This window comes from Colossoma macropomum, unplaced genomic scaffold, assembly GCF_904425465.1.
Source record: "Colossoma macropomum unplaced genomic scaffold, Colossoma_macropomum, whole genome shotgun sequence".
NCBI lineage: Eukaryota > Metazoa > Chordata > Actinopteri > Characiformes > Serrasalmidae > Colossoma > Colossoma macropomum.
This window is the reverse complement of record NW_023494798.1, coordinates 22,183,143-22,210,386: the sequence shown is the minus strand read 5'-3', so window position 1 is coordinate 22,210,386 and position 27,244 is coordinate 22,183,143. Positions and strand designations below refer to the sequence as shown.

The 27,244-nt window shown below is 40.2% G+C and overlaps 1 protein-coding gene across 11 annotated transcripts in view; it reads left to right on the top strand.

The window, feature by feature from the left end:
- Window positions 1–26,032, top strand: part of c2cd5 (C2 calcium dependent domain containing 5) — a 31,542-nt gene extending 5,510 nt beyond the window's left edge. Inside the window, exons 7-30 of one of the 11 annotated variants that reach the window (XM_036584579.1) lie at window positions 994–1,204; window positions 3,370–3,543; window positions 4,252–4,406; window positions 5,084–5,257; window positions 6,094–6,182; window positions 6,298–6,336; window positions 8,062–8,170; window positions 13,468–13,582; window positions 14,933–15,103; window positions 15,473–15,664; window positions 16,231–16,417; window positions 16,801–16,965; window positions 18,222–18,362; window positions 18,503–18,566; window positions 18,669–18,730; window positions 18,995–19,093; window positions 19,193–19,282; window positions 19,526–19,613; window positions 20,051–20,134; window positions 21,128–21,166; window positions 21,508–21,609; window positions 23,223–23,416; window positions 24,754–24,900; window positions 24,988–26,032. In XM_036584579.1, coding sequence (XP_036440472.1) covers window positions 994–1,204; window positions 3,370–3,543; window positions 4,252–4,406; window positions 5,084–5,257; window positions 6,094–6,182; window positions 6,298–6,336; window positions 8,062–8,170; window positions 13,468–13,582; window positions 14,933–15,103; window positions 15,473–15,664; window positions 16,231–16,417; window positions 16,801–16,965; window positions 18,222–18,362; window positions 18,503–18,566; window positions 18,669–18,730; window positions 18,995–19,093; window positions 19,193–19,282; window positions 19,526–19,613; window positions 20,051–20,134; window positions 21,128–21,166; window positions 21,508–21,609; window positions 23,223–23,416; window positions 24,754–24,900; window positions 24,988–25,113 — 3,017 coding nt within the window. In that variant the 3' untranslated portion in view covers window positions 25,114–26,032. The remainder of the gene's footprint in view (window positions 1–993; window positions 1,205–3,369; window positions 3,544–4,251; window positions 4,407–5,083; window positions 5,258–6,093; window positions 6,183–6,297; window positions 6,337–8,061; window positions 8,171–13,467; window positions 13,583–14,932; window positions 15,104–15,472; window positions 15,665–16,230; window positions 16,418–16,800; window positions 16,966–18,221; window positions 18,363–18,502; window positions 18,567–18,668; window positions 18,731–18,994; window positions 19,094–19,192; window positions 19,283–19,525; window positions 19,614–20,050; window positions 20,135–21,127; window positions 21,167–21,507; window positions 21,610–23,222; window positions 23,417–24,753; window positions 24,901–24,987) is intronic. The other 10 variants (XM_036584572.1, XM_036584570.1, XM_036584569.1 and 7 more) reach the window with 10 other exon arrangements.
- Window positions 26,033–27,244: the final 1,212 nt, after the last annotated feature.

The following is a 27,244-nucleotide window of genomic DNA, read 5'->3' as shown; positions in this document are numbered from 1 at the left end:
AAAAGAGGAACAAGACATTGTACTATGTTAAAGTAAGTAGAAAATAAAATCTGTAATGGTAGAAAACACTGTCTCATCTGCCACCTCTATGAATGTTTACTGAGGTAATAATTGCTTTGTATTTTTAATATTTATTTAGCATGATTTTTTTTTCCTAAGCTGAAAAGTGATGTTTTATGGTCTTAAAGATTTTTAAAATGGAGAGCATCCCACATGTAATGTTGGTCTTTTGCTGTTTAGCTTTAGAGAAATGTAGGTGATGTAGCACTACGGCAAGGCTTGAGCCATATGGAAGAGAAATGAGCGCTAGAAAGAGCCATTTCCCATTCTTCATCTAACAGTGGAACTGTTATCTTCATAATTTGAGTATAAATCATTGATACTCTACTTTTGTTTAACATTTTTTTTATTTTAATTTTTTTAACAAAACATTTTGCCCCATCACTTTTGGAGGTGTGGTGCCACCCCCGCTGAGGGTGCGCACACTATACGATTAGGCAGAGAGAGGGTATCACAGATGTAATGAGCTCTGGCTAAGAAAAAGCACTTCAAATCTCAGATCGCTTTGTTATTACATGATACAAACAAGCCTAAACTGGCCCGGACTCCATTTGGCATTCAGTGCACACACAAGAGCCAAGAAGAAACACAAACTGGGGATGAACATGGGGTTGAGAAAAGAGACATGGGGGTAAAGAAAGTGCCATATGGCTGTTCATTGGCTGTTGCCTGAATTACACCACTGACCATGTTACTACTCATGAATGATTTGAGTTGTAAAAATAAAATGTCTGAAATTATTAGAAGGCCTCTGATCACATCAGGAGCTAAAGGCTAAAGACTTGTTTCTCTTCTCACGGTACCAGATCTTTTGTGCTGTTAATCGCTTCTAACCAAGCTCCCGAGCTGGAAGATTGCATCAGATCGTGAAAATTTGTCAGAAATGATCACATTTCATCCAGCACTAGTCATGGTGTTTGGTTCTCTCTGCAGGTGAACTCCAGAGGAAGATTGGTCTGAAGGTTCTCGAGATGGGTGGGAATGCAGTGGTGGGCTACCTGCAGTGTTTTGACCTGGAAGGGGAATCCGGCCTTGTTGTTCGTGCCATCGGCACTGCCTGCACACTCGATAAACTCAGCAACACATACACACCTTCAACAGCCATAAACCCTTGTAACTCGTCTCCATCAAAAGATATAAAAGAGTGAGTGAGTGATTGTGTTTCTGCACAAAAATGCATTAAGTGCCCCTGCCTCTGTGCATGGGCCAAAAATGGTCTCTGTTTAATTATGTAGGTGACATTAATAAAAAAGTGCCACATCTTGCGCTGTTTTTAGAAAGACACGACTATGGATGGAACTATATACAGCTATCCCTGTTCAACCAATATTTTAGGTACAAGTATATTTTGGATTGAATGGTAACTAGCCAAAGGTAATTGCTTCATTAATGGACTGAACTGTTTTGCAGTTTTCATCTCAGGAGAGCATTCTTATTAGTTAAGCAGGGATACCTCTGAAACATTAGGTGAAAGTAAATGCGCTCATATTGTTTGTGCAGTAGCTTGTTTTGTCTGTGTGAGAGGGTTTGTTTGTTTTATGAGTATGTTCTACTGTAATATATTCTCAACATACAAACACTCCACACCTTCAACCATGCCTTCCCTTCCCCTGCATGCTCTCTCTTTTCTTTCTTTCCCATTGACTCTGTCTGCCCTCTCTCTGTATCTCCTGCACGCAACTTCTTTCCTGCGCTTGCATGTTTGCATTAGTGGGCTGTGATGAAGTTGCAGCTGTGGCGTGCCGAGTTGGGCGTTTTTGCGCCGGTCCTGTGTCTACAGTCTGTTTTGCGCAGCATATGTGAGTGCGTGAGTGTTAGTGTTCTTAACCACACCAGCCACTGTGTTTTGTTCATCTGCCCAGCAGTTGAGGGAAGGTGTTCTACTCCTTCTTTTTTTGTTTGCAAGTTTCTGTGTGTTTTGCACTTTCCTCTTTCTGTGTCTGCTTGCTTGGATGGGTTTGTCGTTGTGTATGTACTCTATGTCTGTGCGTGTATATTTCCACACATCTTTATATATGTATGTATGTATGTATGTGTGTATGTGTGAGTTTTATCCAGTTCAGCTCTATGCAAAAGTCAGAGACCACCTTCATTTATTTAGTTTCCAGTCAAAACGGCCATTAAGTTGTTCATTTTTCAGTGTCAAGAAAAAAGAAAATAAAAAATATATATCTAGATAAAGATAAAGTTTTGGCTTCTGCACATTTTAATGCACAGTTACTGTGTGTTTTCTGAATTTTACGTATTGGGAAAAAATAAAACATAAAATGTGGTTTGCGCAAAGTTTTTTCACTATGTTAAATTCAGCAAATAAATAGAAATTGTGCACTAAAATTAGCGGTGAAATTGCACATTTAAGTTGCGTGTAGCACTTGTGTTGGCTTATTTTCACTTAGAAAATCAACAAAACATGCGGTTTTTCAGTTTTTTAGTGTGTCCACATTTTGCCTTTACATTGCCTTGCCATTACAGCTTCCATTTTTTTTGAGAGACCTGCTTGGAGTCTTTCAAAGAAATTTGCAGGGATTTTTTTCCACACCCTCAGAGTTCAGGCTTAGAAGCTGTGCATTGTCTGGGTCTCACAGTTCAAGTAATTCTGTTTCCAAATTTAGACTCATCTGTCTGCAAGAACTCACTCCACATTTCAGGTGTCCAGTTTCAGTGTTCTAGTGCAGATTCTCTTCTTTTTGTCTAATTTCTTTTAACAGCTTCTTCACAGCTACACACCCTTTCAGACCAATAGTGGTGTCTTCTCACAATGGAAGGATGGATAGATTTGAACTTTTTCAGATCTAAAGCAAGAGTTGAGCTTGATTTTTCTCCTATCTCTCAAAAGATGAAAACTTTAGTGTTTAACTGATGCCGTTAGTTTGTAGTCACCTCTATAAATTTTAGTCATTTGATGAACCCCTGTTAAATTTCCTTCGGGATCAATAAAGTATCTATCTATCTATGTATGTATCTGTCTATCTATCTGTCTATCTATCCGTTTTGGACATTGGACATTAAATCTGTTTTTTTTTCTTTTCTTTTCACTTTGACTTTTCCTATTTTGTTCTATTTCTAATCTTCTCAGACATATTTCCTGAAAAATTAATATTTTGTACTTCATGGCTTATTTAACTGGAACTTAAATAATTGAAATGTGGTCTCTGACTTCTGCACAGTATGGCATGTTTGTATGTGCTTTGTGTATCTAAGTGTGCAGTGTAAAAAACGCGTGTGTGTGTGTAAGTTTGTGTGTGCCTTTGTGTGTCCGTGTATGAATGTATGAAACACACGTGTATGTGTGTTTGTGTGTGTGTGTAGCTCTCCGCAGGCTGTTCCTTCTGCTCTTGGATGTCGCTCCACTCACAGCAGTCCGGTTCACAGTGCAAGCAGCCGTCTCTCTCAGGGCTTCTCCGTTTCCGTGCCAACCCTGCTGTTCGCCGGTATGAAACACAGACACAGGAGCTCAGACGGCCCCAGAGCCAGGCAGTGTAGGCAGGTACCCCCCACGACCCCATGATCCCACCACGACCCTGCAAAAGGTCTCTCACCACCCCCTCTTCATTGGACGAGATGGCTATGACATCACAAGACCTGCCCTTCAGCTGCCAAAGCAACCTATTCTGCAGCTAAGGCTCTGCCCCACAATATGCTTCTGACCAATCAGTGGGCTGCATTAAGCTCACACAGTGTAGCCAGTCAGATGTCTGGGTTTAGCTGGCGCGTGTGGTTTCTGGTAGTAAACAGGGATGTTAAATTTGTCAGTTTGGGCTAGTTGAATCAGTTGAGGGGGGAAGTCGGCGTTCATATTATTTCTGGTGCCGTTATCAGAGGGTTGTGCTTTGGTTAGCTGAGCGTTGTGCTTTGGTTAGCTGAAACAAATGCTTTTTCATCTCATGGCTTTGTATTGTCATTTTTTTGTTTTGGTATTGCCTGTTCTTTTCCTCCTCTTGTGTTGGATTCATGTTTGTTGGTTTGTTTCTTTTCGCCTGTCCGCTCTCTCCTGCCACCATCCCCACAGCCTTCCTGTCCAGCAGCAAGCGACCAGCACTCTCCTCTCCCCTTCAGCCTTTTCTCTCCTTTACCTTCAATCTTTCTCCCTCCCTCACATACATCTACACACAGACACACACACACACGTGCACTTCCTTTGTGTGTACGTAGTGGGTGTCAGACTGAGTGTGTTCCTCCTTGCTCTGACAGGGCGGGTTTTGGGGAGGAGGCCCCTGGTGTCCCGTTGTCCTCCGGACCCCCCACCCCTCTGAGAGCCCAAACCTTCTCCTCCTTCTCCCCTTCCAAGTCCTACAGCCGCCAGTCCTCTTCCTCCGACACGGAGCTCAGCCTCACCCCCAAAACTGGTAAGACCATTCATATCCCTGCTCCACCCAGATCTACCTAACGCTCTCTACACATCTGGTAGGCACTCACAGAGTTGGACAGTCAGCCCTGTGGTCAGTGTCAGGCTTCATATTGATCATTGCACCAACCATCGCAGAGAGCGGGAGGTACCACACTTTCCCTTCATTTGTTTGAGTTTGCTTTTGTGTTTATTTTTAATCAAATCATATTTATTTTTACTTATTTTTCATATTGGTCCATGGTCCATATTTTGTTTGTATGTGTGGGTATGTATGAGAGAAAGTGATATAAAAAAGGGGTAAGCCATGATTAAGTAGGAGGAAAGTCATGGTATATTGTATAGTGATGAGCTGTTTTGATGGTGTAACATTAATTAGTTGTATTTTCTAGGCACATAAGACAGAAGCATTATTTTTTAATGTCGTCACAGGTATTGTGGCATCTACCAGCCATGAATTCCATTCTAAAAACTGAAATACATTCCTCATGTTTAATACCTCCAAGCCTTCCTCTTCAGTGTTGTCTCTCTTGCTGTCTGTCTTTTTTCCCCTCTTACTCTATCTTGCTTTATTTCATAATTAATTTCTGCTTCATTATTACTTCATTCTCATGTGATCTCTCCATTCCTTATCCTCTTTTTTCCATACTCTTCTCTTCTCTTCTCGTTTTCCCTCAGCGAGGATTTGTCTGTCTCCCAGTTCTCCTACCCTTCAATCTAAATCTTCACCCATTCCCACTACTAAGGCCCTCAGGAGTACAACTCCTCCCCCTCTCCATGTGAGCCAGTCAGACACAGCCATGCTGAGAAAGAGCGTGTCCTTCAGTGAGGACCTGTTACTGGCAGCCTCCGGTAGGACACACCCACTCCTGTCGTTGTGACCCCCCTAATTCCCGACTGAGTGCACGCAGTATGGCCAACCCTAAATTGACCCTTAACAGGAATTCGAATTCCTCTTTGAGGATTGAACTAACAAAGGTTTTTGCAAACATTAGCCAGCGTACTTGCCTGAGTGATCATTCACATACGGGTAGAATAAAACGGTTTTGCTGTGTGGTTCAAAAGCATTTGTTTTAATTAACAAAAGTTCACTCGCATGTACTTAATTAATTAGTTTGATTCAGAACCCTCTCAGGCAATGGAAGTGTAGACATTGTCTGATGTGCTGTGGTTTAAAGAACGTTGTCATTTGCCAAACTTAGTGTTTGGGCCTGGAGATGTGTTCAAAGTTGACGTTTTAGTCTCATAATCTGCCCGCTAACACTTACTTTTGATAGTGATGCTCCAAACATAGGTGGGAGTTTGAGGCCTCTGGACTGGGTGTTGACGATGACTGTTATAGAGAAACATCCAAAACCCGCTGTTTGTTCATGTTCTCTGTAATTCTGTGCACAAAGGACAACTTTTTCTTTTCTCAAACCTCTTCGTATCAGAATCATGGTCATTGCACCGTATACATTATTTCGGACATTAGCACCAAGTAGCGTGATGGGGCAATTTCAAGTGTAGTCTGCAGAAAACTTTGAAATGTACAGTAATTCTGGAGTTGTAGGGAGATACTGTGCTAACTGTGTGGATGTATGTGGCACTATATGATTGTGCATGAAGGTTTGTGAAGTGGTGATGTTCATTTCTTTCAATGTCTTTTCTGTATCCTGGAGTTTTCTCTCTCTCTGCTTCCTTCCTAGGTATGGGCAGTGGTGGCAGTGCTGGGAAGGAGGCAGGGCCTCTTAAAGCACTTTTAAGGCAGCAGACTCAAACAGCTTTGGAGCAGAGGGTACGAACACACAGACACTTAAAGACAAACAGTGCAAACACTGCAGTAATAAGTTTACTGTTACTATTTTGTCCACTGTGTGTTTTCATTCTGTCATTTTTTCGTTGGGCTTCAGGGTGTGTCATCGTCCTCTGAGACGTTTGTTAGGATGGGGGTATGTCTGCATAGGGCATGTTTTGGGGGTTTAAAAAAAAAAGACAACATCTTTTTTTCATTTCAGTGTTCTTAAAACTCCTTTGTAATGCCGTTTTGAGGACTCTAAGCTGGTTTCATAGAAGAGTCTCCTCTTTTTCATTTATGACCCTGTTTCCTGTTCAATATTACATGATGACCTGCATGACTTTATCACCACTGCTTATGATGTTATGAAACAACATCTTGCCCATCCCAGTGGACCCAGTGACTAAGGCCATTCAGTTAATAGTTCAGCTGAAGGCTTTGCTCATCCTCTTCACGTACTTTTCCTCCAAGACGTACTCCAATGCAAAGGAGTTTAGACCTTTATTTCTGTCTGTATAGTAACACAGGAGTCTTGTTTAACATGACTTTAAATATGACTTGTTGTATGTAAATGAGCAGAACCCCTATGTGTGTTCTTTCCTGACTCTGATTTAGTACTGTGTCTGAGGCCACCATTCATTTATTTAATTTCCAGTCAAAACAGACAAAACTTTGTCGAGGAAAAAAAATGTTTCCATTTGAAGTAAGTTATACATGGCAGTATGGCTCTGTTCTGGGACCTCCCTGCCATGTGCTTACTTGGAAAGCCTAAGGCAGGGAGAGCAGCAAAAAGACCCCCAAACCAACCACACCAGGCAAACCTCCGGCTAGCCAGAGACTACGAAAAGGCTTGCAGAGAAAGCGGCGAGAACGGGAAAGCTAAAGCAGCTTAAATAGCACCCTATTGAAGCTAATCAGTTCTATGCATAGAGGCCATCAGCCGTCAGCTGATTGAGATCAGATCTGAACAGCTGCTGATTTGAGATTGGCCTCAGCTTGACTTTGTGGCTTGCCCGAACCAGCGCTATGCTCAATTTCAGTTGGGACTGCTTGGTCAAAGAAATTATGTAATTTCTATTTGCAGTAGTTATATGTGGTGATATGGCTCTGTTCTAGGACCTCCCTGCCCTTCCATGTGCATACATGGAGAGCAGCAAAAAGACCCCTAAAACGACCATCCCATGCAAACCACTGTATCCTCTTCGTATTACGAGTTGGATCACTACTGAAACGTAAATAACTTGTACATAACAGCATTTTGACTAGAAATTTAGTAAATGAAGTGTGGTCTTTGATGGCACAGTACTGTATGACCCTGAGAAAGGGAAGCTGGTAACAGTTAAGAGCACTTACTCAGGGCTTCTTATGCATTATGTACTCATACCTCTTTATTGTGTAAAGTATTCACAAATGGTTAAATAGTCATGTTGAGGGTATCTGTGCTGTTTGCAGATCTCTGGATAACATTATGCACATTACGTTGTATAGATTTATTAAATCCTTATGGAGTGCTCTTAATATAATGCAGTGCCTATTATATGTACTGGGACAGTAAAGACAGTTATTTCTGCTGCATACAAGTGTAAACTTTTAATCAATTAAAACCAAGCTTTAAAAATCATTAGCATATTTGCTGTTAATAAACTAGTACTATTACATTTTTATGTATTTAATATGACTCTTAATTGACTCTATCCCTGTACTTATAGAGGACATTGCAGTTACCAGAGAGCTTCTTTCCTGGAAAATCATTTGTGTTGTATTTGCAGAATGCTAAAGCTACTTTGGCATGTTTTGAGTTGTGCACCTCTCATAAGTAAATAAGATATAATGGTCAGTATAAAGCCTATAAAAAATAAGGTGTGGGTATGTGTTTCAGGAGTTTCCCTTCTTCACCTTGACCAGTTTCCCTCCTGGTTTTCTGCTTCATGTGGGTGGGGTGGTCAGTGCACGATCGGTCAAGCTTCTGGATCGAATCCACAACCCCGGTAAGACACCCCGCAACACAAAACAGATAAACAGTTCACAACACTATAACAACCTATAATAATCTAAGACATGAGACTAATGCAGCCCCCACAACTAACAACTTAGTGAAAATTGTAAAAATAAAAATAGTAAAAGTTGTAATAAGCCAACAAGAAATCTTTTGGTGATGACAAGATGATATCCATGGATGTGTCTGCCAGTTGGAAATGCCAGGTAGTTCAATTTGATGGTTGAACGCTGCACACCTAATTAACCTCAGTCTGACAAAACTTCATTGTATGTGGAGTAACGTAAGCAGTAACTATATTTGCTAACTATGCATGTAGTCTTAGTTCTCTGTGCTTCTGTTTTTTTGTGGTTAAATGGAATATTTCTGTAGTGCATATGTGATGAGGTTCAGGCAATAGGATGACCTCTTTTCTGAAGGCAAATTGAGCAGTTCAGTGATTTTTATGAGGAGAAAACCACCTGACAATTCATAGTAATTGTGCTTCTTTGAGCTTTAGGGCTAGAGGTGAAATGTGGAATCTGTTCTGCATCACATGATCTATTGCTGCATGCCCCGTCTGCCTGACAACCAAATAACTACACCTGTTTTGCAGTTCTCATATTTTCTATTACTTATTTTTGCCTCTGTGTTGCACATGGTGCCTCTACTAATCCCTATTCCCTGTCTTTCCTATTTCCTGAAAGTACTGGAATGATGCACGTTGCACACGTTTGTTTTTTCATTTTTAATGTGGAGTATTCCCAACACTGCAGAACACTCCACACCGACTGTCCCAACACTGGAATGTATGTCATGTGTTAGTAAAGGCTACCATCATGCTTCCAAAAGCCTTTTCTGAGGTTACACATTCTCTTATTTATCACCTTGTGCTTGTGCGTAATTTTCATCTTTCCTACCCTGCATATCACTGTCTTGTCACTGCTGATGCTGTGCCACCCCTTTCTGTGCCAGCAATTACTTTCCTCTATGAAATAGTGCTCAGCAATGATGCACGTACTATACAAACTCTAACAAGCTGGCTTAATACCTGAATATCCCCATTTCACCTGAAGTGATGATGTAGGTTTCTTTCATGTTTAAGATGTTCAGATTTTCTGAGCTTTAGGATTTTAAGAGCTAAATTGTGATCTGACCCGTATGAGAATGTTTTGGGGCTCTAGAGTCGAGGTACGTTCAACTGATTTACAGAATTGAACACACATGCTGAAATTGTGTGCAAGTGCGCACACACCCAGACTTGCATAGTGTGTATTTCTATACAGTATGTAAAAGCCACATACCTGTTTAAAACCTTTTAAAACTGTATGGACAGATATGTGGGCCCACATTTCAGTTCCTCACCCTTACAACTACAGCACATTTTGAGTTTTTTGTCTTTTACAGAATAAAAAGTTTAAATAACTTACACTTCAAGGGGTTAAAGTTTATAATCCCACTCTTGACTACGAAAAAAAATCTTCCACTCCACTTATCGTAGAGAGAGAGAGTGTGTGTGTGTGTGTGAGAGAGAGTGTGAGTGAGAGAGGAAGGGTGTAAGTGTTAGCTGAATGTGAAGCATGGTTTGGTTCTAGGAGCTGCTTGTATAATCTTTACTGTAGATGTGCTGATATAGAGCCACTGACCTAGTGACATAGTGCTGCTGCATGCTTTTCTCTTTTTCTTCTCTCTCTTCTCTCTCTACATATACCTCCTTTTTCCCTTTCTTCATCTCTACTTCATCCTCTGTCTCCTCTCTGCCTTTTCTTTCCCTAGTCTCTGCACTATCTCAGTCAAACTTTCTCTCTCTCTCTCTCTCTCTCTCTCTCTCTCTCTCTCTTCTGACGATAACTCTCTTGTCTGTCTTTGCAGTTCCTGTGGAGTGGTGTTGTCCAGTGTTGTGCTCTTGTTTGTAGTTTGTGTTTCTTTTTTCTTCTTTTCCTCTTTTCTACTCTCTTTCTCTCTGCTCCTTTAACTGATCTACTAATGTGGCGTTTTGAATCAGCCTTGGGTAACACCAGATCATACAAACTGCTAGACTGGAATAGTTTCACCGCAGGTACTACCCTACTCCCAGTCCTGCATTTACACACACACAGCCCTTGGCAGCTCAATTTCAAGCTCATATCGACACATACACACACACACACACACACACACACACATTCACATAATACTAATAATAAAGTAATGTAGTTTGGTTATTTTTTTGTTGTTTATTACAGGTAATATATATATATATATACAGGCATTATAGGTAACATATGTCGCGTAAGTTAATATTGTGTATAAAATGTCATTAACATAAGTGATTCCAAATGTTTGAATGGTAGTGTAAATGATTCTGGCTGTCATCAATCAATGAAATAATTGTGATTAGTTGCTTTTTAAATAAGACTCCACCATTTTTTTTAGCCTAAGCTGTATCTGCCATATCTGCATTATGCAGTCGCTTATCACAGACAACAATACTGAACCATTTCCTTGTACTTTGAAAAGAGCACAGAACTGAAACTCACTCGTAATAGAAGCCATTGGACAACAGCTGAATTTCTTGAATAAGCATTTAAACGGCACGACTGTGTAACATAAATTCAGAACTACAACCGTGACACACTTGAGATTGTTATAAACATGAGGGAATGTGATATTAAAGGTATTAAAGCTATTCCTATGAAGTTTTATCCAACTTTCAAAGGTTGGAGCAACACAGTTTGTAATTCTGTTTAACATTTTATGATATCAGTTCATGATTAGGCCCCGCTCTATGTTAAAAAAGGAGCCCCTGCACCATCACGCTGGCAGTATATTACCTCTACGTTGGCAACGTATTACCAGAAATTCTTGCCTCTGGAAAACTGAAACATTTTCTGAAAGAACTTTAAGAAAAAGCTAATAATTTACAACTAGCTTTAATTAATCTTTGTTTTTGTCAGAATTCTGTTCAGTGATTTCTATTATAAGTGGATTTGGAGTCAATAAGTTGTGTTCTTTTCTAAGTATGGGGAAATGTGTTGAAATTGTCCATGGTTGATGGACAATTTCATTCCACAGATGCAGCGGGTAGAGATTAGTATTTCACACATCAACACACATATACACAAAAATTCTGTAGACACAAAAACTCACACACTTTTTGGGTTTTTCTCAGTAGTGTGTGTTGCATGAGCTGCCATGCGCTGTGCTGGATGTGTGTGTGTGTGTGTGTGAGGCGGCTGCAGCATGCTTTAGCTGGCTGTGTAGCTGTTCTCTGCTGGCTGAATGTTTCTGATTGGCTTTGGCTGCTCCTCACCAGACCCCTTACCCAGCATCCTTTCCTCCTTGATCTCATTATCACATGACCAGATGATCCAGAGAGGGTGCAGAGAGGCAGGCATGCACATCGCCCTGCTTTTCTTGTAAATATGGCGATAATTGTGACCTCTCAGTAACCCTGTCTCTGGTACCCATGACCCAGCCCTCCATGGTTGTTGTTGCTTTTATGTATTGCAGTGGATGCGTGTATACAGTTCTACAGTATGTGTGTGTGCACTGAGGTCATGTGCTGTAATAGAATTTATTGTAGTTGTTTATGGTTTATGGTTTTAATTTTTAAATATACATTTTTTGACTTTGGAATTCGCTGAGTAAAAGATTTCTGATAAAAGTCAGGCACCACCCTTCATTTATTTAATTTCCAGGCAAAACAAGTCAGTCCATTGTTCTGAGAACACAGGCAGATACTTTGTTTTTGTCTGTTTGTTCCTTTTCTCAGTAAGGGCTTCTTGACAGCTATATATCCTTTCAGATTCATAGCGCTGAGTTCTCACAGTGGAAGGATGGACAGAAATATTTGTGGATTTTTTCAAATCTGAAGCAAAAGTGGAGCTTGACTTTGTCTCATCTCTCAAAGATGAATGCTTTAAGTTCTGTTTTAGTACAGACTTTTTTCACCCTTATGCAAGTGGATTAATTATCTTACATCTAATCTCCTCAGAAATATTTTCTAAAATACAGGAAAGGTGGTCTCTGACTTCTCTTCTGTGCTATATAAATTTAACAGACTGACTGTTCTTTAAGCACTTTTAATTTTGACAGTGGAAAAAGCATTAATATTGTCAAAAGCTCCGTAGAGTAAAATGTCTATGTAAAATCTGACCCTTCTGCCAGTTAAAGCTACTGTTACTTGCAGAATGTTGCAGTTCCTGAACAAGTTTCGGGCATGAGGCTTCCGAAAATTAGGTCATAAGTAACTTATAAAGAAAAAAATTTACCTCAGGGTTATAATAAGACATTGCTAAGATGTGAGATCTGTGCTGTTGCTCATAGTAGCAACTTGTCAGGTGGAGGAAAGAACTCCCTACATTTTCAGTTTTGTCAAACCATGTTTTCATTAAATTTGAGTTAATGCAGTTAAATCATTTGGAAACAAAACATTGCATCAGACGAACTTAAGTATAAGAGGGCAGCAGTTGTGAGTTAGTATTGTACGTGAGGATGCAAGTCAGTTTTCAAATCTACTTTTTTTTCAGTAGCTGGGGAGACACTGGCAAGCTGTGACTAGCAGCAAGCAAAACACTGAATTCCTTTAATATCTCAGCCAGAGGAGCTCACAGTCTGAGAGAGGTTTTACTGAGAAGTAGTTTAGGTCATACAAACTCCCAGGTTCTGCTGTAGGCATGTAGTGCATATTGACCAAAGAAAGACAGATAAATAATAATGGCAACAGCCTTGAATCGAACTCTTAGATTCTCAGTGAAGGCATTTATAGCACGTACCAATACATGTAACATTGTTAGACGCACAAAACTAGTGTTGTTGTTTAGAATTCTAAGTGACTGGCCTGTTAGTTCTCCTCTTTTCATTTACCCTTAATTCATTTCAGTTCTCCACTTTTCAGTTCTGGTCACTTCTCTACTTATTTACTCACCCGTTATTCCTTCCCTCTGCTATTGGCTCAACCAGAAAAGAGTTTGCCCTCATTAAGAATTCCTGTGAGATCACGTCTGCAAATCCAAATGAATGTTCTGATTTGTAATTAGGTGAGAGTGTTTGATCCTTTTGTTTTGCCCATCCCTGAGCTTGAGCCATCAGAAGAATGGCAACATAATAATCACACTTGCATTATCATCATCATCCTCACTGTCGTTAGCTCCATTCTTCTCCTGATCTGTTGTATACTGGCGAAGGGGATTATTTGTGCTTGCTCTAATGAGCATCTTAAAAACCCCTTGCTCTAAAAGAGAGGACATTTGTGTGTGAGTGTGAGAGAGTTTTTGTGCATAATGACTTTGTGCAAATGTGTGAGTTTGTGTTTTCTGTGTGTTTCAGACGAGCCTGAGACGCGAGACGCTTGGTGGGAGGAGATCCGTCAGGAGATAAAGTCTCATGCTAAAGCTCTGGGCTGTCACGCTGTGGTGGGCTACAGCGAGTCCACCAGCATCTGGTACTTTTCACACATTCATGTTGACTGTCAAAAGTTTGGGGACACAAGCTTTTTCAATAAATGAGCATGTTTTCTTTGTCAGTAAAATGGCTCACACACCATTCCAGTTGGTTCATACTGCGGCATACACTGCTTGACTCTTGTCATGTTTAGCTGTTGTGCAGGGCTGAAATAAATACTTCTAATACTGCAGTATTCGGTCATTATGTTGGTGTGCAGTTACTTAAACAAAACATTGTATCATAAAGCCTGGAGGAAAATGGCAGTTCATTAATAATAGATATTACGCTGTAAAAAAATTGTCACACCCAAGTATCATTAGCTGAAGGCTGAATGCTCTCCCCCATGATTTTGCAGTTCACCCTGTTTCTGTGAAAAAGGAGGAAGATAAATTAGTGAAACATTAAAATTGGAAACAGCATTTTTAAAAAAAGAGAAATAGCCAAATTACGCATTAATTTGTTTGACTGTTTTTGACTGTTGAACATTCTCTGTAGAACTGAGAGATGGAGACAGAGATAAAAGACTAACTTATCTGATTCCTATGAGATTTTAACAGCCATAAATATATATGTTTAGCATAAAACACTGAAATAACTCACTGAGTTGTCAATTCTAAATTGTCTATCAAAATTACTTCACTTGCCCTGGGTTATGAACTTGCTTGTCTAGTCAGTTAAACTGATATCCATCCATCATCCATCTGTCTGACATAACAATACAGCAAATGTGTTTCTTCGCATCTTTGGAATGTATAAATCAAAACTTTTAGCAATAGTTTGGAAATAAAAAGTATCAAAAACGTTATTTGGGCAAAACTAAGGATGGCACTTTGATGATCATAAAGCTGAGTGTTGTGTAAGCAACTAGCTGTTTTATGTTAACAAAACCTTAGGTATTTTTATCTTTCTTAATTAACACAATTTATAGTGTTTTCATTGTGTTTGTTGGTTAAACCACCTTTCTTTCTTAATTGAAAAGTAAGGCCAGAAACATATTTCATGCATGTACACAAAAGCAAACGTTTTTAGCTATGTGAACACTGTTTTGCAGAACACTGCATTCTGTCTGAGTTTTTTACTTGCCACAGTAATGTAATAAAGAACGTTAGGTGTGCACAGCAAGATAGATTTGCAGTGCATTTGTGGCTGCTTTTATTTGTGTTTGTGTACATGTGTTGAGTATGTTTCTGGCCTCAGACCAGTCAGTAAGTCATTACTAAGAAAATTTCAAAAGAAAGCAAAGTGTCCCCAGACTTTAACAGCAGTGTACACATTCACACGCTGCTTTGCTCGCAAATTAATTTTTATTCACACTTATGGAAAAGGCACATGTCTGTGTATTTTGCAGTGAGGAAGTGTGTATTCTATCAGCGTCGGGCACTGCTGCTGTCCTCAGCTCCCGCTTCATGCAGGATGGAGCCCTGGACACAGAACACAGGTTGTCACGGCAACAAGCGCCTGTCTTTACCTCAGGGGCAGAGAAGGGCGAGGGTGATATGGGTAGTACAGCCTCATTAGGGTAGGTTAATCACATGCCCTGTACTGAAGGACTAAAACCTCACTAAACTTTACTAATGAGGCTGCTGTGTGTGGTTGGAGATTTATAGAGGATTCACAGGTTTTCACAGAGACTAACACGTTTAAATATTTGGAGAAGAAAGATGTCTGTCTGTGTGTGTGGGTGGGTGGGGGGACGTGATACAAACCTAATTTTTACATTTAATTTTAGTCTTGAGCATAGCCGTGGTTCAGTTGTACATATTAAATATCTTTTTCCCAGTAAGCATGTGTATGAGAGAGAGTGAGTCCTTACTGAGCATGCTGTGCATTTCCCAATGTGTTATATTGAGCGGTGGTGTATTTATTGTTCTCTGTGTCTTTGTATTAGGTTTGAAGACCTGACGCCCCCTGGTTGTGGGTTTTGTCACATCCCATATGATGAGTTGAATATGCCATTTCCCGCTCAGCTCACGTACTGCCACTGTTGTCGGCGCTATAAAGTCCCTGATGTGCTCTTCACTACTATAGACCTGCCTACTGAAGCCAATGTCACTGGCAAGGGTTGCCTTATACAGGCCAGGTGTGTCATTCTCATTCTAAATTTTAGAGATGTACCCACACCACTTTCCCTTCCAATACTGATACCAACTAACAATATGGATATAATAACTATCTAACCTAAAAGTCATGATATGTATACTGTTCCACTTCTTAAATATCTTAAGATATTTGTTTTGTTAAAAGCCATGCTCTGTCACGTTATGTACAGTTCAGAAAGTGCAACAGAAGCATTCAGCAATTGCATTATATTACATAAAATGGCAGAAATTGCCACATTTTTATTGGCCATAAAGAGTTAAAGGGCTTGTATCTTTTTTATATTTATTTTTTTGCCATAATTGTTTGATATACTACATATAAGTTGTATATAATGACATTACCCCGCCTCCTCATATTCCCTCTAGTAACTAATTCCCTCTAAATAGTAATACTAGTGGAGAAGTAGTAATACTAAAGAGAGGTTAGATTATGGTCATATAAAATTGATAATGATTACTTTTGGTGCATTAAACCTATATAAACTTTTATCGGTGAGGAGAAGAACGTAGGCCATTTAAATCTCTTTCTCTCTTTCTTCTTTTTAAGGTTGTGTCGGACTAAAAAGAAGGCTCAGGGGGAGGGCAATGCCACAGCCATTAGTAACTTGTTGCCCTTTCTGGAGTATGAGCTGCACACGCAGCTGATGAACAAGCTGAAGCTGCGCAGCATGAACGCATTGTTTGGCTTGCGCATCCAGATCAGCGTGGGAGAGAACATGCTGCTAGGCCTGGCTGTGAGTAGTGCACCTGTGGTCCCAATAAAGCTTATTTCTCCCTTCACTCATTTCATATGCAACTTATCAGTGCTGTTGGGACAAAACCTTATTATGTAATTTGAAACCTCCAGCTGCCCATTTACTCTACATGGAAATTTCATTATGAATAGACCAATAGAAATGCTCCAGTATTACTTAATTACCCAGAATTACCCAGAATTAATTAATAATGATATTAAAATTAATTAATAATAACATTTTTGTGTCCATTTTGGAGATGTTTTGTTCCAACAGCTACATTATTATACAGTATACTGTTTCCTAAAGCTGTAATTATGTCCTGAGATATTCAGTAGGTTCTAAGACGCGCACGCGCGCGCGTGTGTGTGTGTGTGTTGTAGTCAGCCACAGGGGTTTATCTAACAGCGTTGCCTAGTCCAGGAGGGATCCAGATAGCAGGAAAGACCCCCAGTGACATCACATATGAACAACACATCTCAAACATGCAGAAGAAAATCAATGACACCATTGCCAAAAACAAAGAGCTCTATGAGGTCAACCCTCCGGTAAGTGCATATACACTCTGACAGTGACTTGAGGTTGTAACTTTTGTTTTTAGATTGGGTAGTATTGTGTTTTGGGCTGCTGCCACTGAGCTTTTTGCAGAATGGGTTTTGGATGTTAACTGGCCAATACTGTGTTTCTCTCTGAACTGATAAAGAAACTATTCACTCTGGACCCAGAAGCTTTCAGATGCATCAATACGGTACATTCTAATGCATGGCAGTTCAATAAAATACAGACCAGAGGTCTGCACGAAATTGAAGCCCGAGCCCAACACATACCCACAACCTGCCCTGACCCGACCCGACCAGGCCTGACTGATACTGCTGAATTTGAAACACGAACTCAGCCTGAACACACAGTTTATCATAGACACAACTTTGTAGTGCTTTGCAAGTTAATTGACAAAATATGTTGTGCTGGGATTAATGGGCATTTTACACATCTGTAATACATTAATGGTCTTTATTATCAGTATATTTTTGTGGAAATGCTGACCATACCTTGCAGAGACATTTTGTCGGGCCCTGCCGGGTTCGGGGTAAGAAATGGACCTCTAGTACACACAACTATATTTGTAAACACACATACCACTGGTTGTTGTAATAAAAGCATGCAGTCTTATGTTTACACTCACTCTCTAAGGTGACCATATGCACTCAGTAACAAACACATGGATGCACCACCCTTTTTCTTTAAGAATAACAGGTGTTTCACAACTAATCATGCTGACCTACTGCAGGGCTGCTGTGGTTTACTAGTTGTATTTTTATTTATTTATTTGTTTTAAAGTAGCAAAGCGTCTTTAAAGCGGCCCAATATTTTTTTGTCGTTAAGTGTAGAGAACAATGAAGACCATACTGGTGCGAATGACCTTAAATCAGCACTTGTATATTTCCTTGGTGTTTTTGCATCAAAATTCTTGAGATTCATTTGGTTCTGAGTTGGTTCCTAACAAAGAGTAACTGGACAAAACATCATTGGGTAGCTTTAAAGAAAATGAATATAAAACTGCTACAGTATACACTTGTAACTGTGATTTTTGATGTATACAGTGCTTGGATTGGCAATTTTATTACAGACTTACTTATCACCAAATTCCTAATCCTAACTCTCCTGTTCAGTCTCCACAGCAGTAGCTCCAAAGTGAATCTTTCAGCCTTTGAGCCATCAGACTATTCTGATGATCTATAACTTTTATCTGGCATGACACTGAACCGCCCTCTGATTAGTCAGTGCCTGTGTGTTCCTTATACAGGACTTGGTTGAAGAGGTGATTGGCTCTCCGATCCCTGAACCCCGGCAGCGTTCCCGCCTCTTTCGCTCCCACTCAGAGAGCTCAGATGAAGTGTCAGAGTTAGACCTGTCTCATGGAAAAAAAGATGCCTTTGTTCTGGAGGTATGACAGATGCATGCAAAATGGACAAAATTAGTTTATTCATAGAGTTTAGATAGATGTATGCAGAATAACTGTATTTGTTCAGGATAGATGTATTTTATTCAATAAGGCTTGTGTAATGGATTTTGGTGCATTTCCAGATTGATGACACAGATGCTGTTGAGGACATTCACTCCCTCCTTACTGATGCCCCAACACCTCCAGGTAATTCCTCTCCGCTCCTCTCCTCTCCGCTCCTCTCCTCTCCGCTCCTCTCCTCTCCTCTCCTCTCCTCCTTACATTTATTTATATGTGTCGCACCCACAGGGTTTTACAGCTGCAACACTGAAATCATGCCTGGGATTTATAACTGGACTTCAGCCTTACAGGTACTCTTCACTTTGTTGTATACCTTCTCCATATTTTTTTCACCTCTCAAGACAAGATTAATAAATGTGGTCACAACACCTCTTTAAAAAGCATGTAATAGTTCTCTTGACCTCTCAGTGGACAAAGACTTTGATGTATTCAGTTACACAGTGTAAGAGGCATCTGTGTATTGATTTAATACCAGTAACTGGACGAACACCATACAATGTCTCATCTAAAGTAGTGTGAAACTGTACGTTTTCATGTTTTTTTCACTTCTGTAGATGTTTACATCTGTGAGGGTCTTTCGTCTCAGCAATGTAAATCTGACTAATCAGGGCCTGAATAAGGTCTTCAATGACCTCTGTGAGAATCTGCTTAAGGTGAGCTCACTCTTTGCCGACTTATTTTCCTGTTGCTGTGCAATCAAAGGACTTTGATTGTTCGAAAGAGACACTTGTATGTGTGTGTGTGTTGTTTAGAGTCTGTACTTCAAGCTGCGCTCCATGGTGCCCTGCTGCCTCTGCCATGTGAACTTTACTGTCGCTGTGCCTGAAGATGAGCTTATACAGGTAAGAAGTGACTTCAAAAAAGAAAAAAGTTGGTAAATGCAGTATTTGGCTTTCCTTATGATCCAATAGATTAACACTTATCTGGCTCAGGAGTGTTAGGAGCTGGACAAGAGTAAAGATGTGGTCTGACTTGGGGGTTTTCTGTGCTGGATTATTATGGATTATTTTGATCCTTTGCTTTACAATGCCGACCACTATCTTTTTAGACCCTGCTAGTGATTTTGTGTTCTGCTTGATTGACAGGTGGCGGTGACAGCTGTTGCTATGAGCTTTGATAAAGATCAGACACAGGAGAATGGCAGACAAAGCATAGACAAGAATCTTATGAAAGGTGAGTGTGTGTACACCTGCATGTGTGTATGACAGTTCTGACAAGAGTAAACATGAAACAGAATACTGTTATTTAACCTATTATTTAGGATGAACATGCTGACTGTGAGGAATTTATAGCTCTCATGTGTCCACGTCATGGACCCCATTAGTAGGCTAATTCCATATGAGTGTCTGAGCCCAACAGCAGTAGAAGTCACTTTGCCGTGTGAAACAGGGTTATCACAGGTTTACAACAAGAGCAGTCAAATGGCAAATTGTTAATTGATCCCTCTTATTCAATCTTAATGAACTGACTGTTCATTTGGGCATGTTTTTGTGTGTGTGTATTACATTGTTATTAAATAACTCCATCCATAGCATGTTGCTTAGTTTTTCCCTGATTTGATCTGTTGACCTAAGCTAATCTGAACCCTTAACCATGCATGTCTTCTCCAGCGATTACAGAAAATGAAGATCAGCTTCAGTTCCCTCTAGAGCTCTCTGCTGAATCCTCCTCCAACCCTCTCAGCTCTGCTAAAGGTAAACTCTCACTGCTCCCTTTTGCCCTTTTAGCCCTTTTTACAATCAAAACCCAGGACAGTACCATGTTCTTTTTACTGGCAATGTTCCAGCTTTTGATCATTCACCCTTGCAGCTATTAAGGGGGATTTCCACTGATTTTGCAAAATTGTTGCATAATTCAGTGGTTGAAAGTGGTTGGTTTGATGTGAAATGGCTTATTGCAGGGAAACTTACTGACTTGGAATTCTTTTCAGTGGTGGTGATAGGAACCAGGGGTTGTGATGTGTAAATATAGCTGTTTATTTTACTATAGAAAACCACCAGTGTCTTCTGAGCACTTCTGACTCGCTAAGTCAATCTAGATTGGCACATTTCACATCAAACCACTGTGAAGGGCTTTGTTAACATCTTAATGATTTAGTTATGTAGAAATGTTGAATAATCAGTGGAATTTCCCTTTAAATAGGATGTGACAGCATGAATGGCCAACAGCTCATTCATTTCTGTATCATGTACAAAAACACTCTCAAAAACCTGAGACTGTAAAAACAGATGTATTATACAAATGTTTTGCTTTCCTGGCCATATTGCGACATTTTTGCACAGTAGCGGTCACACCACACAGATAGGGGAGGTTTTGCCACTTCTCTCTAGAATCTTGTACAAAAGACACTCCTGTGAAGTTTTCACCCTTTTTTTGAGTGTAGACGTGACTGTTTTTCTTCATACATAAGCCCTCTTTATGAGCCCTAAATACCCAGGTATTGTGCGAGTCAACTTTCCTGGGATCTGCACTCTAGCTTGCATTCTCATTTAACCATTTACTGCTTAATTACTGGACAAATACCCATAAAAGTGCAGATATGAAAAGGGCTATAGATGCCTGAGACCCTCTTAAGTGCTACCAAGGCTTGCAGTAATAAGCTTTCTAACCTACTTGGCAATCACGTTCATATCAACTTGCCTTAGTGGTCAGAGTGATGCGAAATTATTTGTGTCTGTGTGTCTTAGGTTTGTCTGAGGTTTCAGGCCCCCTGCCAAGTGCTCGAGGTGAGTCCTTGCTTTGTTCGCTGGGTGTTTTCACGGTGGCAGGATTATTTTTTCGGTTTGATTTCTGCTCCTTTTGTGTCTGACAGATGCTGCAACACACACTCCAGCATCATCCATTTTACCCCTCTTTTCTGTTCTTCTTTTTTTCCTTTTTTGTTCTATGTCCTGTTTCCTCTTCTGTGTATCCCTCTGTTGCGTGTCTGTCTCTTGTCTGTGTGATTTGATGTGGTGGCATGCGCATGTCTGTGTTTGTGTGTTTCCGTCTGTCTTTTTGTGTCTGTGTGTGCGCGTGTGTGTGTGTGTGTGCGTGTGCGTGTGTGTGTGTTTATGCGTGTGCCCAGCCCCCTCAGTTGATTACAGTTCCTTTACAGACAGATGCAGCTCCTGGATAGAGCAGCTTAGACTGAAAGCTCATACCATAAGACGCGGATCAATTAAAACAAGTAGGAGCGCATTCATTTACACAGACTCACACAAACACACACTTATGCTGGCATAAACAGATCACGCCAAACTGATTGACAGAGTGTGAAAGCTGAGGCCTGCCCCCTAGTGAAGACAATATTCTAACATGAAGAGTGTGAATTGATGGAGTGGTCGGGTTTTTGAATTATTTTTGAATTGGCCTGAATGATGTGTAAGTACCGCAGCACCTCACAGAATGCTCTCTGTCATGAAGCCTGCATCAGTGCGTTATAAGCATGACTTAACAAAGAGCTAAATGACCTGTGATATTTAACTCTGACATCTCTCATAGTTCTCATAGTTGCATGCATTCTGTTAGCCTCTGTGCAGTGTAATGGTTATGATGCGTCATAAAGGCTTTAGGTCAGGGCTGTGTTATGTATGCTGAGTGGTAGTTCTACACGCAGGCCTGGGCGATAAAACGACAGTTATCAAAATCAAATGTTTTTCTCCATATTGATAGTGAGCGTTTAAGGTCTTTTTGATAAAATGACTATGCTGTTCTATGTTGTTCTGTTTCCATTGCCAAATGAACTGTAGCATAGCATTCTCTTCCAAGCATGTTGAGCGATCCAAAGCAGTTGCGTTAACAACAGTTGAAAGGGATGCAGCGGTTTAGGCTGGTGGTATTGTGTGATGGGGGAAATCTAGCTAGCAGGTGGAACTAGACATGACTCAATTGGGGAGACAGTTTGAAGCTTGAAGCCCTTCTATTGTTGCTGCTGTTGTTTGTGTTTACTGTTAGGGCTAGATTTGTGTGAGAAGTCATGTGACAACACAAGCTAAAGAGAACTAAAGGGAACCTACTTTCACGGTTCTGTTGTGCAGTGGAAAATGGACACAAGTACTATACTAGAGTGTTGATGGTTTTAGACAGTACTGCCTGAAGAGGAAATGCCATAGGTGGCAATGTTTGCCTTTGACTTGCTTGTAGCTATTCACTTCAAACCTGTAATATAGGTGAGCTAGCTAGGTATTTTCAATGTTGAATGTATAGAGAGTAAAATAAAGTTGTCATTTTGATGAAAACATTTTGGAACGGGAGGAGTTTGTGGCCAAAAACAAAAAGACAAAAATACTATTCAGGCTTAAAAATTAGCAGAAAATACATTTAATTTTCAATATTGAATGACATGGAATTTTTTTTTTTTTTTTTGCCGTATCGCCCAGCCCTAGTGGTGTAAGACATCTTATGCTCAGTGGAAATGTCTCTTTTCACTGCAATCTGATTTACCACAGCAGCGGATTCTTCATGAACACAATCGCTTACTCACTGTTTCTCTCTCTTACACACTCTGTGTCAGTGTGTGTGCATGCGATGCATGGTAGCCTATATTTTTTTGTAGCATTTTCACATCGCTGAGCTTTCTAATCACGTAAAGCCCTTTACGCTGCACACGAACGCTCACACACACAGACGCATGCATGTCCTCTCTCCCTGCTGCCTCCATCCTGTGTTTATCCAGTCAAATGTTTGCCCTTAAATAGGGTGCCCTCTGAAAGCCATGTCCACTGTCTCTCCTCCTCTTCCTCCTATCTCTCTCTGTCTCTCTTTCTCTCTCTTTCGCTCTCTCTCTTTTTTCTCTCTCAGTGTCATCTCTAGAGAAGGCAAGTCCGTTGCCGGAGGGTCGTTCTCGTTCTCTCAGGTCAAATCGCTCCTACGCCGGTAGCTCAGTCACGGTGGTCAAGATGACTCCACTCTCTTTTATTCCCGGAACAAAAATAAATAAGTACCTCGGCATCATAAACATGTTCTTCATCAGGGAGACCACTTCACTACGAGAGGTAACACACCCACAAATGTATGGATACTCTTTTAAAGGAAACAAAAAACAGTGTGGCTGCAGCGCTTCATACCAAACAAGCAGGCGCACACCTGATTCTACTCGTTAAATCAGTTTGTCTTAGTCTTCAAACAGTCGATCGTGTGTGCTCCTGCTTTGTTGGAATTAAAACTGCCGCACCAGGGCTTTAGATATGATTGGACACTCCTGAGCTAAGATATGTTTGGTGTCCTAAGTTTGCTTCTTTATCTTTACACTAAAGCTATAAGGCTAATAAAGCTAGCAAGTAATTGAATCTTATACCTGACCAGGTAGCAGCATGCAAACTACATCACCTAACTACATATTAAATCACCATATTTGCCTAGAAGTGCCTCAAGTTGTTAAATAATCTGAGATCGCCTTGCTCATGTGGTTTCTGATACTGTGTGACATCATGCTACCTATAAAGATGGACGAAAGTATACTACATAGCTACAAACAGTAGTAGCAGGGAATGGGAGTAGTACATGAAAAAATCAAAAGTATATAATTTTCTACTTACTCTAGATGTAGTGGATCAGTTAAGTCACGTTTGGTGTCCAAATTTTGCTTTTTTTATTTAATGCCCGAGCTAACATTGCCAACAAACATTAGGAGTCAATGGACACCCAAATCTTTTTTCTGTAAAATGCGTACACAGTCGTGATCTAGTATTCTTATGCCTGTGTGATGTGCATCAACATGAAGGGAGTCGGACTGTACAGGGGAATCAGAATTTGGCAGAACACTATCTGAAATGGTTGCCACTGCATTTACGCACACTGTGAAGTTTTGTTAGGTTTTATAGTGCACAGTAAGTCATACTGTGCTTAAACCACATTGACAAGTCTGTATGACTTTAATGAAAACCTGGATGCTGTCTGAGCAGGTTGAGAGAAGTTTTAGTAATGTATTTACAGAAAAAAAATTTGGGTGACTGTTGACTTATAGTGTTGGTTAGCTTAATGGCTCCAGTCCAAAACTAAAGAAGCAACTTTTAGATAGTCAACTGGAATAAATAGAAAATTATTTACTTTTTCTTTCTTCTGAAGTATTCCTTGAAATGAGTATGATTCTAAGGTTGGCTTTACTTAGTAAAACTTAGATGCAACTTAGTTGCTTCAAACCTACATGAAATTAAACTGCACTTGAGATGCATAATGTCAGTTTTGTCTTTGTATAATGTAAATTTTCCTGAGCCATGACATCAAACATAGCTTTGTGTAACTGTGAAAGTTGCATGGAAGTTTCTCCATGTAAAGCCACCCTTAAGCTTTCAAGCATCTTTCAAGCTTCTTAACTATGTGTGTGCTTTAGGAGGGTGGTGTGAGTGGGTTCCTGCATTCGTTTATCGCTGAGGTCTTCGCTATGGTACGAGCCCATGTAGCTGCTCTTGGTGGAAATGCTGTTGTGTCCTACAGCATGAAAGAGTGTGTGTTTATGGAGAATCCAAACAAGAACCAGGTCAGTGTGTGTAAATCTATACATTTGCTCACATACTCTCACACAGTCGTACCTACATTGTTACTTGTTTTGTAATGTGTTTTCCAGGCTCAGTGCCTTATCAATGTGAGTGGAGATGCTGTGATCTTCGTTCGAGAGTCTGAGCTTGAGGCGACTCCTCCACAGCCACATTCAGCAAGCGCACAGACCTCCAGCAGTGGAGAGGGAACGTGAAGATTCACAAGCAGACACACACCCTCTATAACCTTAAACACACACATACACTCCAAGTCTAGAAGATTTAGTGTCTGCCTCTACAGAACCAAGCAGACCTCCAAAGACGAATAAAGAAAAGTGAACTTTTTTCCAGGTGAACTCAAACAGATTGATTGGCAGAGTGGCATACTTTCTATAAATATTTTACATCCATGTTGATACAGTGTCGTTACAAGCTTTTACTGAAAGCCTTTTTGCAAGGAAAATCGCCATGCTTTTATTTATCGGCCATGTTTGTAGACATTCCGTTCATCCAAGAGAAGACCGAGGCAGCTAAAAAGATATGTGACGTTTATAGAGTGTGTGCGTCTGCAAAGAATGTCTAACAGTGTCAACATTGAGAGTCTTTCAGTGGCCATCTTTTATTTTTCCACCAAAGGAATGAAGTAAACACACGCACTCATGCCTACGTCCTGTTCAGCGTGCTGAACACACAAATCCTGCCACGCTTTGTGTCATTTTAGACATCTCTCATGATGTACTACTACTGATCATATTTCAATCATGCAAAGATGCTGGAAATATTTTTTTTTTCTATTTTTAAACCATGTGCCAGATTGGCTGCGTTTTCTGTAAAAAAGCAGTTTGGGATTAACCCTCACTGATCCTGGTTTCTTATTCTTGCATGTGCAATGCCAGCTAATTCTTTCCATACTTATATATGAGGGCAGAGGAATGCCAAAGCAAAGTGCCCAGGAAAGACTTGAATGTACAGATGGAGGGGAAAAGAAGGCCGTTGGCTTGAAGAGGCTGGCACCTTGCTGAAACCTCTACTCATTTATAGACTGATGGTCTACAGTGTATGTCTGTCTGTCTGTTTGCCTGAGGACAAATCAAATGGTGCAGAGTAATTAAAATATCTATGTTAATTACTGGGCCTGATGTGTTGGTAGTCATTTTCAATTCTGAAATGATTAATCATTAAGATTCCTAGAACTAAAATAATACCTAATCCTTTTTTTAAGAGACTGAGAGACAATTTTAGAGGAATCAGCGTTATCAGCAGGTGGTTGTAAATGTTGCTGGCAGCTAGTAATGATATTTTTTTGTTATGACTCCAATCATCTTCACAGCCAGTCAATGGCTAGAGGTTGCCTGGACACAGAAAACCCATGAAGGAAGACAGAAGAATTTGTGTACACTGCATTTCACAGTGTTTTGGTCAGCTGTGTTTCCCATACTTCAGTCACTAACATCCCAGAAATGGTAGCTATTACACGTGTTAAATCCTTTAACACAAATTCCATGCAGGGCACCCTAACCAAAAGCTATATGCTCTTTTGTCATTTTGTGAGTTGTCACAAGCCCCCTAGATGTACCATAAATGTATTAAAACGGACAGTGATTTGAACTTATTGGAAACTTACTTTAACCTGCTGGAAGAACAGTACTATGTAGACCAATTATTAAATTTCAGTTGGCCAACTGACCAACAATCATAAACTAAACATGATTTTCAAAAACAAATTCCTTTAAAAGATGAACCGGCTGAACTCCTTACCGTGCTCTCTCTCAAAGCACCTGCACTAAGGTGTCCTCCCTGAGTCAGGCCGCCCCGTCTACTCTTCCACACACACAGTGATTGTCACATACTTTGTTGACGGACATCTATATGCAACATGACTCCACACAACAGCTCATCAATATAAAGTCTGTAGGACTGAAAGGAATGATCTACAGTTTTTTGCACCACATCATACAGGTGTAGCCACAGCTTGGTACCAATCCTGAAATACATTGATAACATACAGTAGTAGTTAGGACGTTGACGAAGCTCTTATAAGTGTGGACATAAATTATCATAACACTGCAATGATGTTAAAAGATGTCCCTTTATTGAGCATGTGCAGTAAAGCATGTTAAAAAGGTAAAAAATAAAAGTAACAATATAAAGCTTTTCATTGGCCTACTAATAATCTTAAAAAAAAAAAGATGTTATTTCTCGGTCCACTAATCGTGCGCTCTGCAGAATCAGACGGATTGTGACCACGCCCACACCGATGATGTCAGGCCAATGACAACAGTTTCATCGTGATTATATTTGAATGGCGGTGTTCGAAATAGCATACTGCGCACTACTGTATACTAC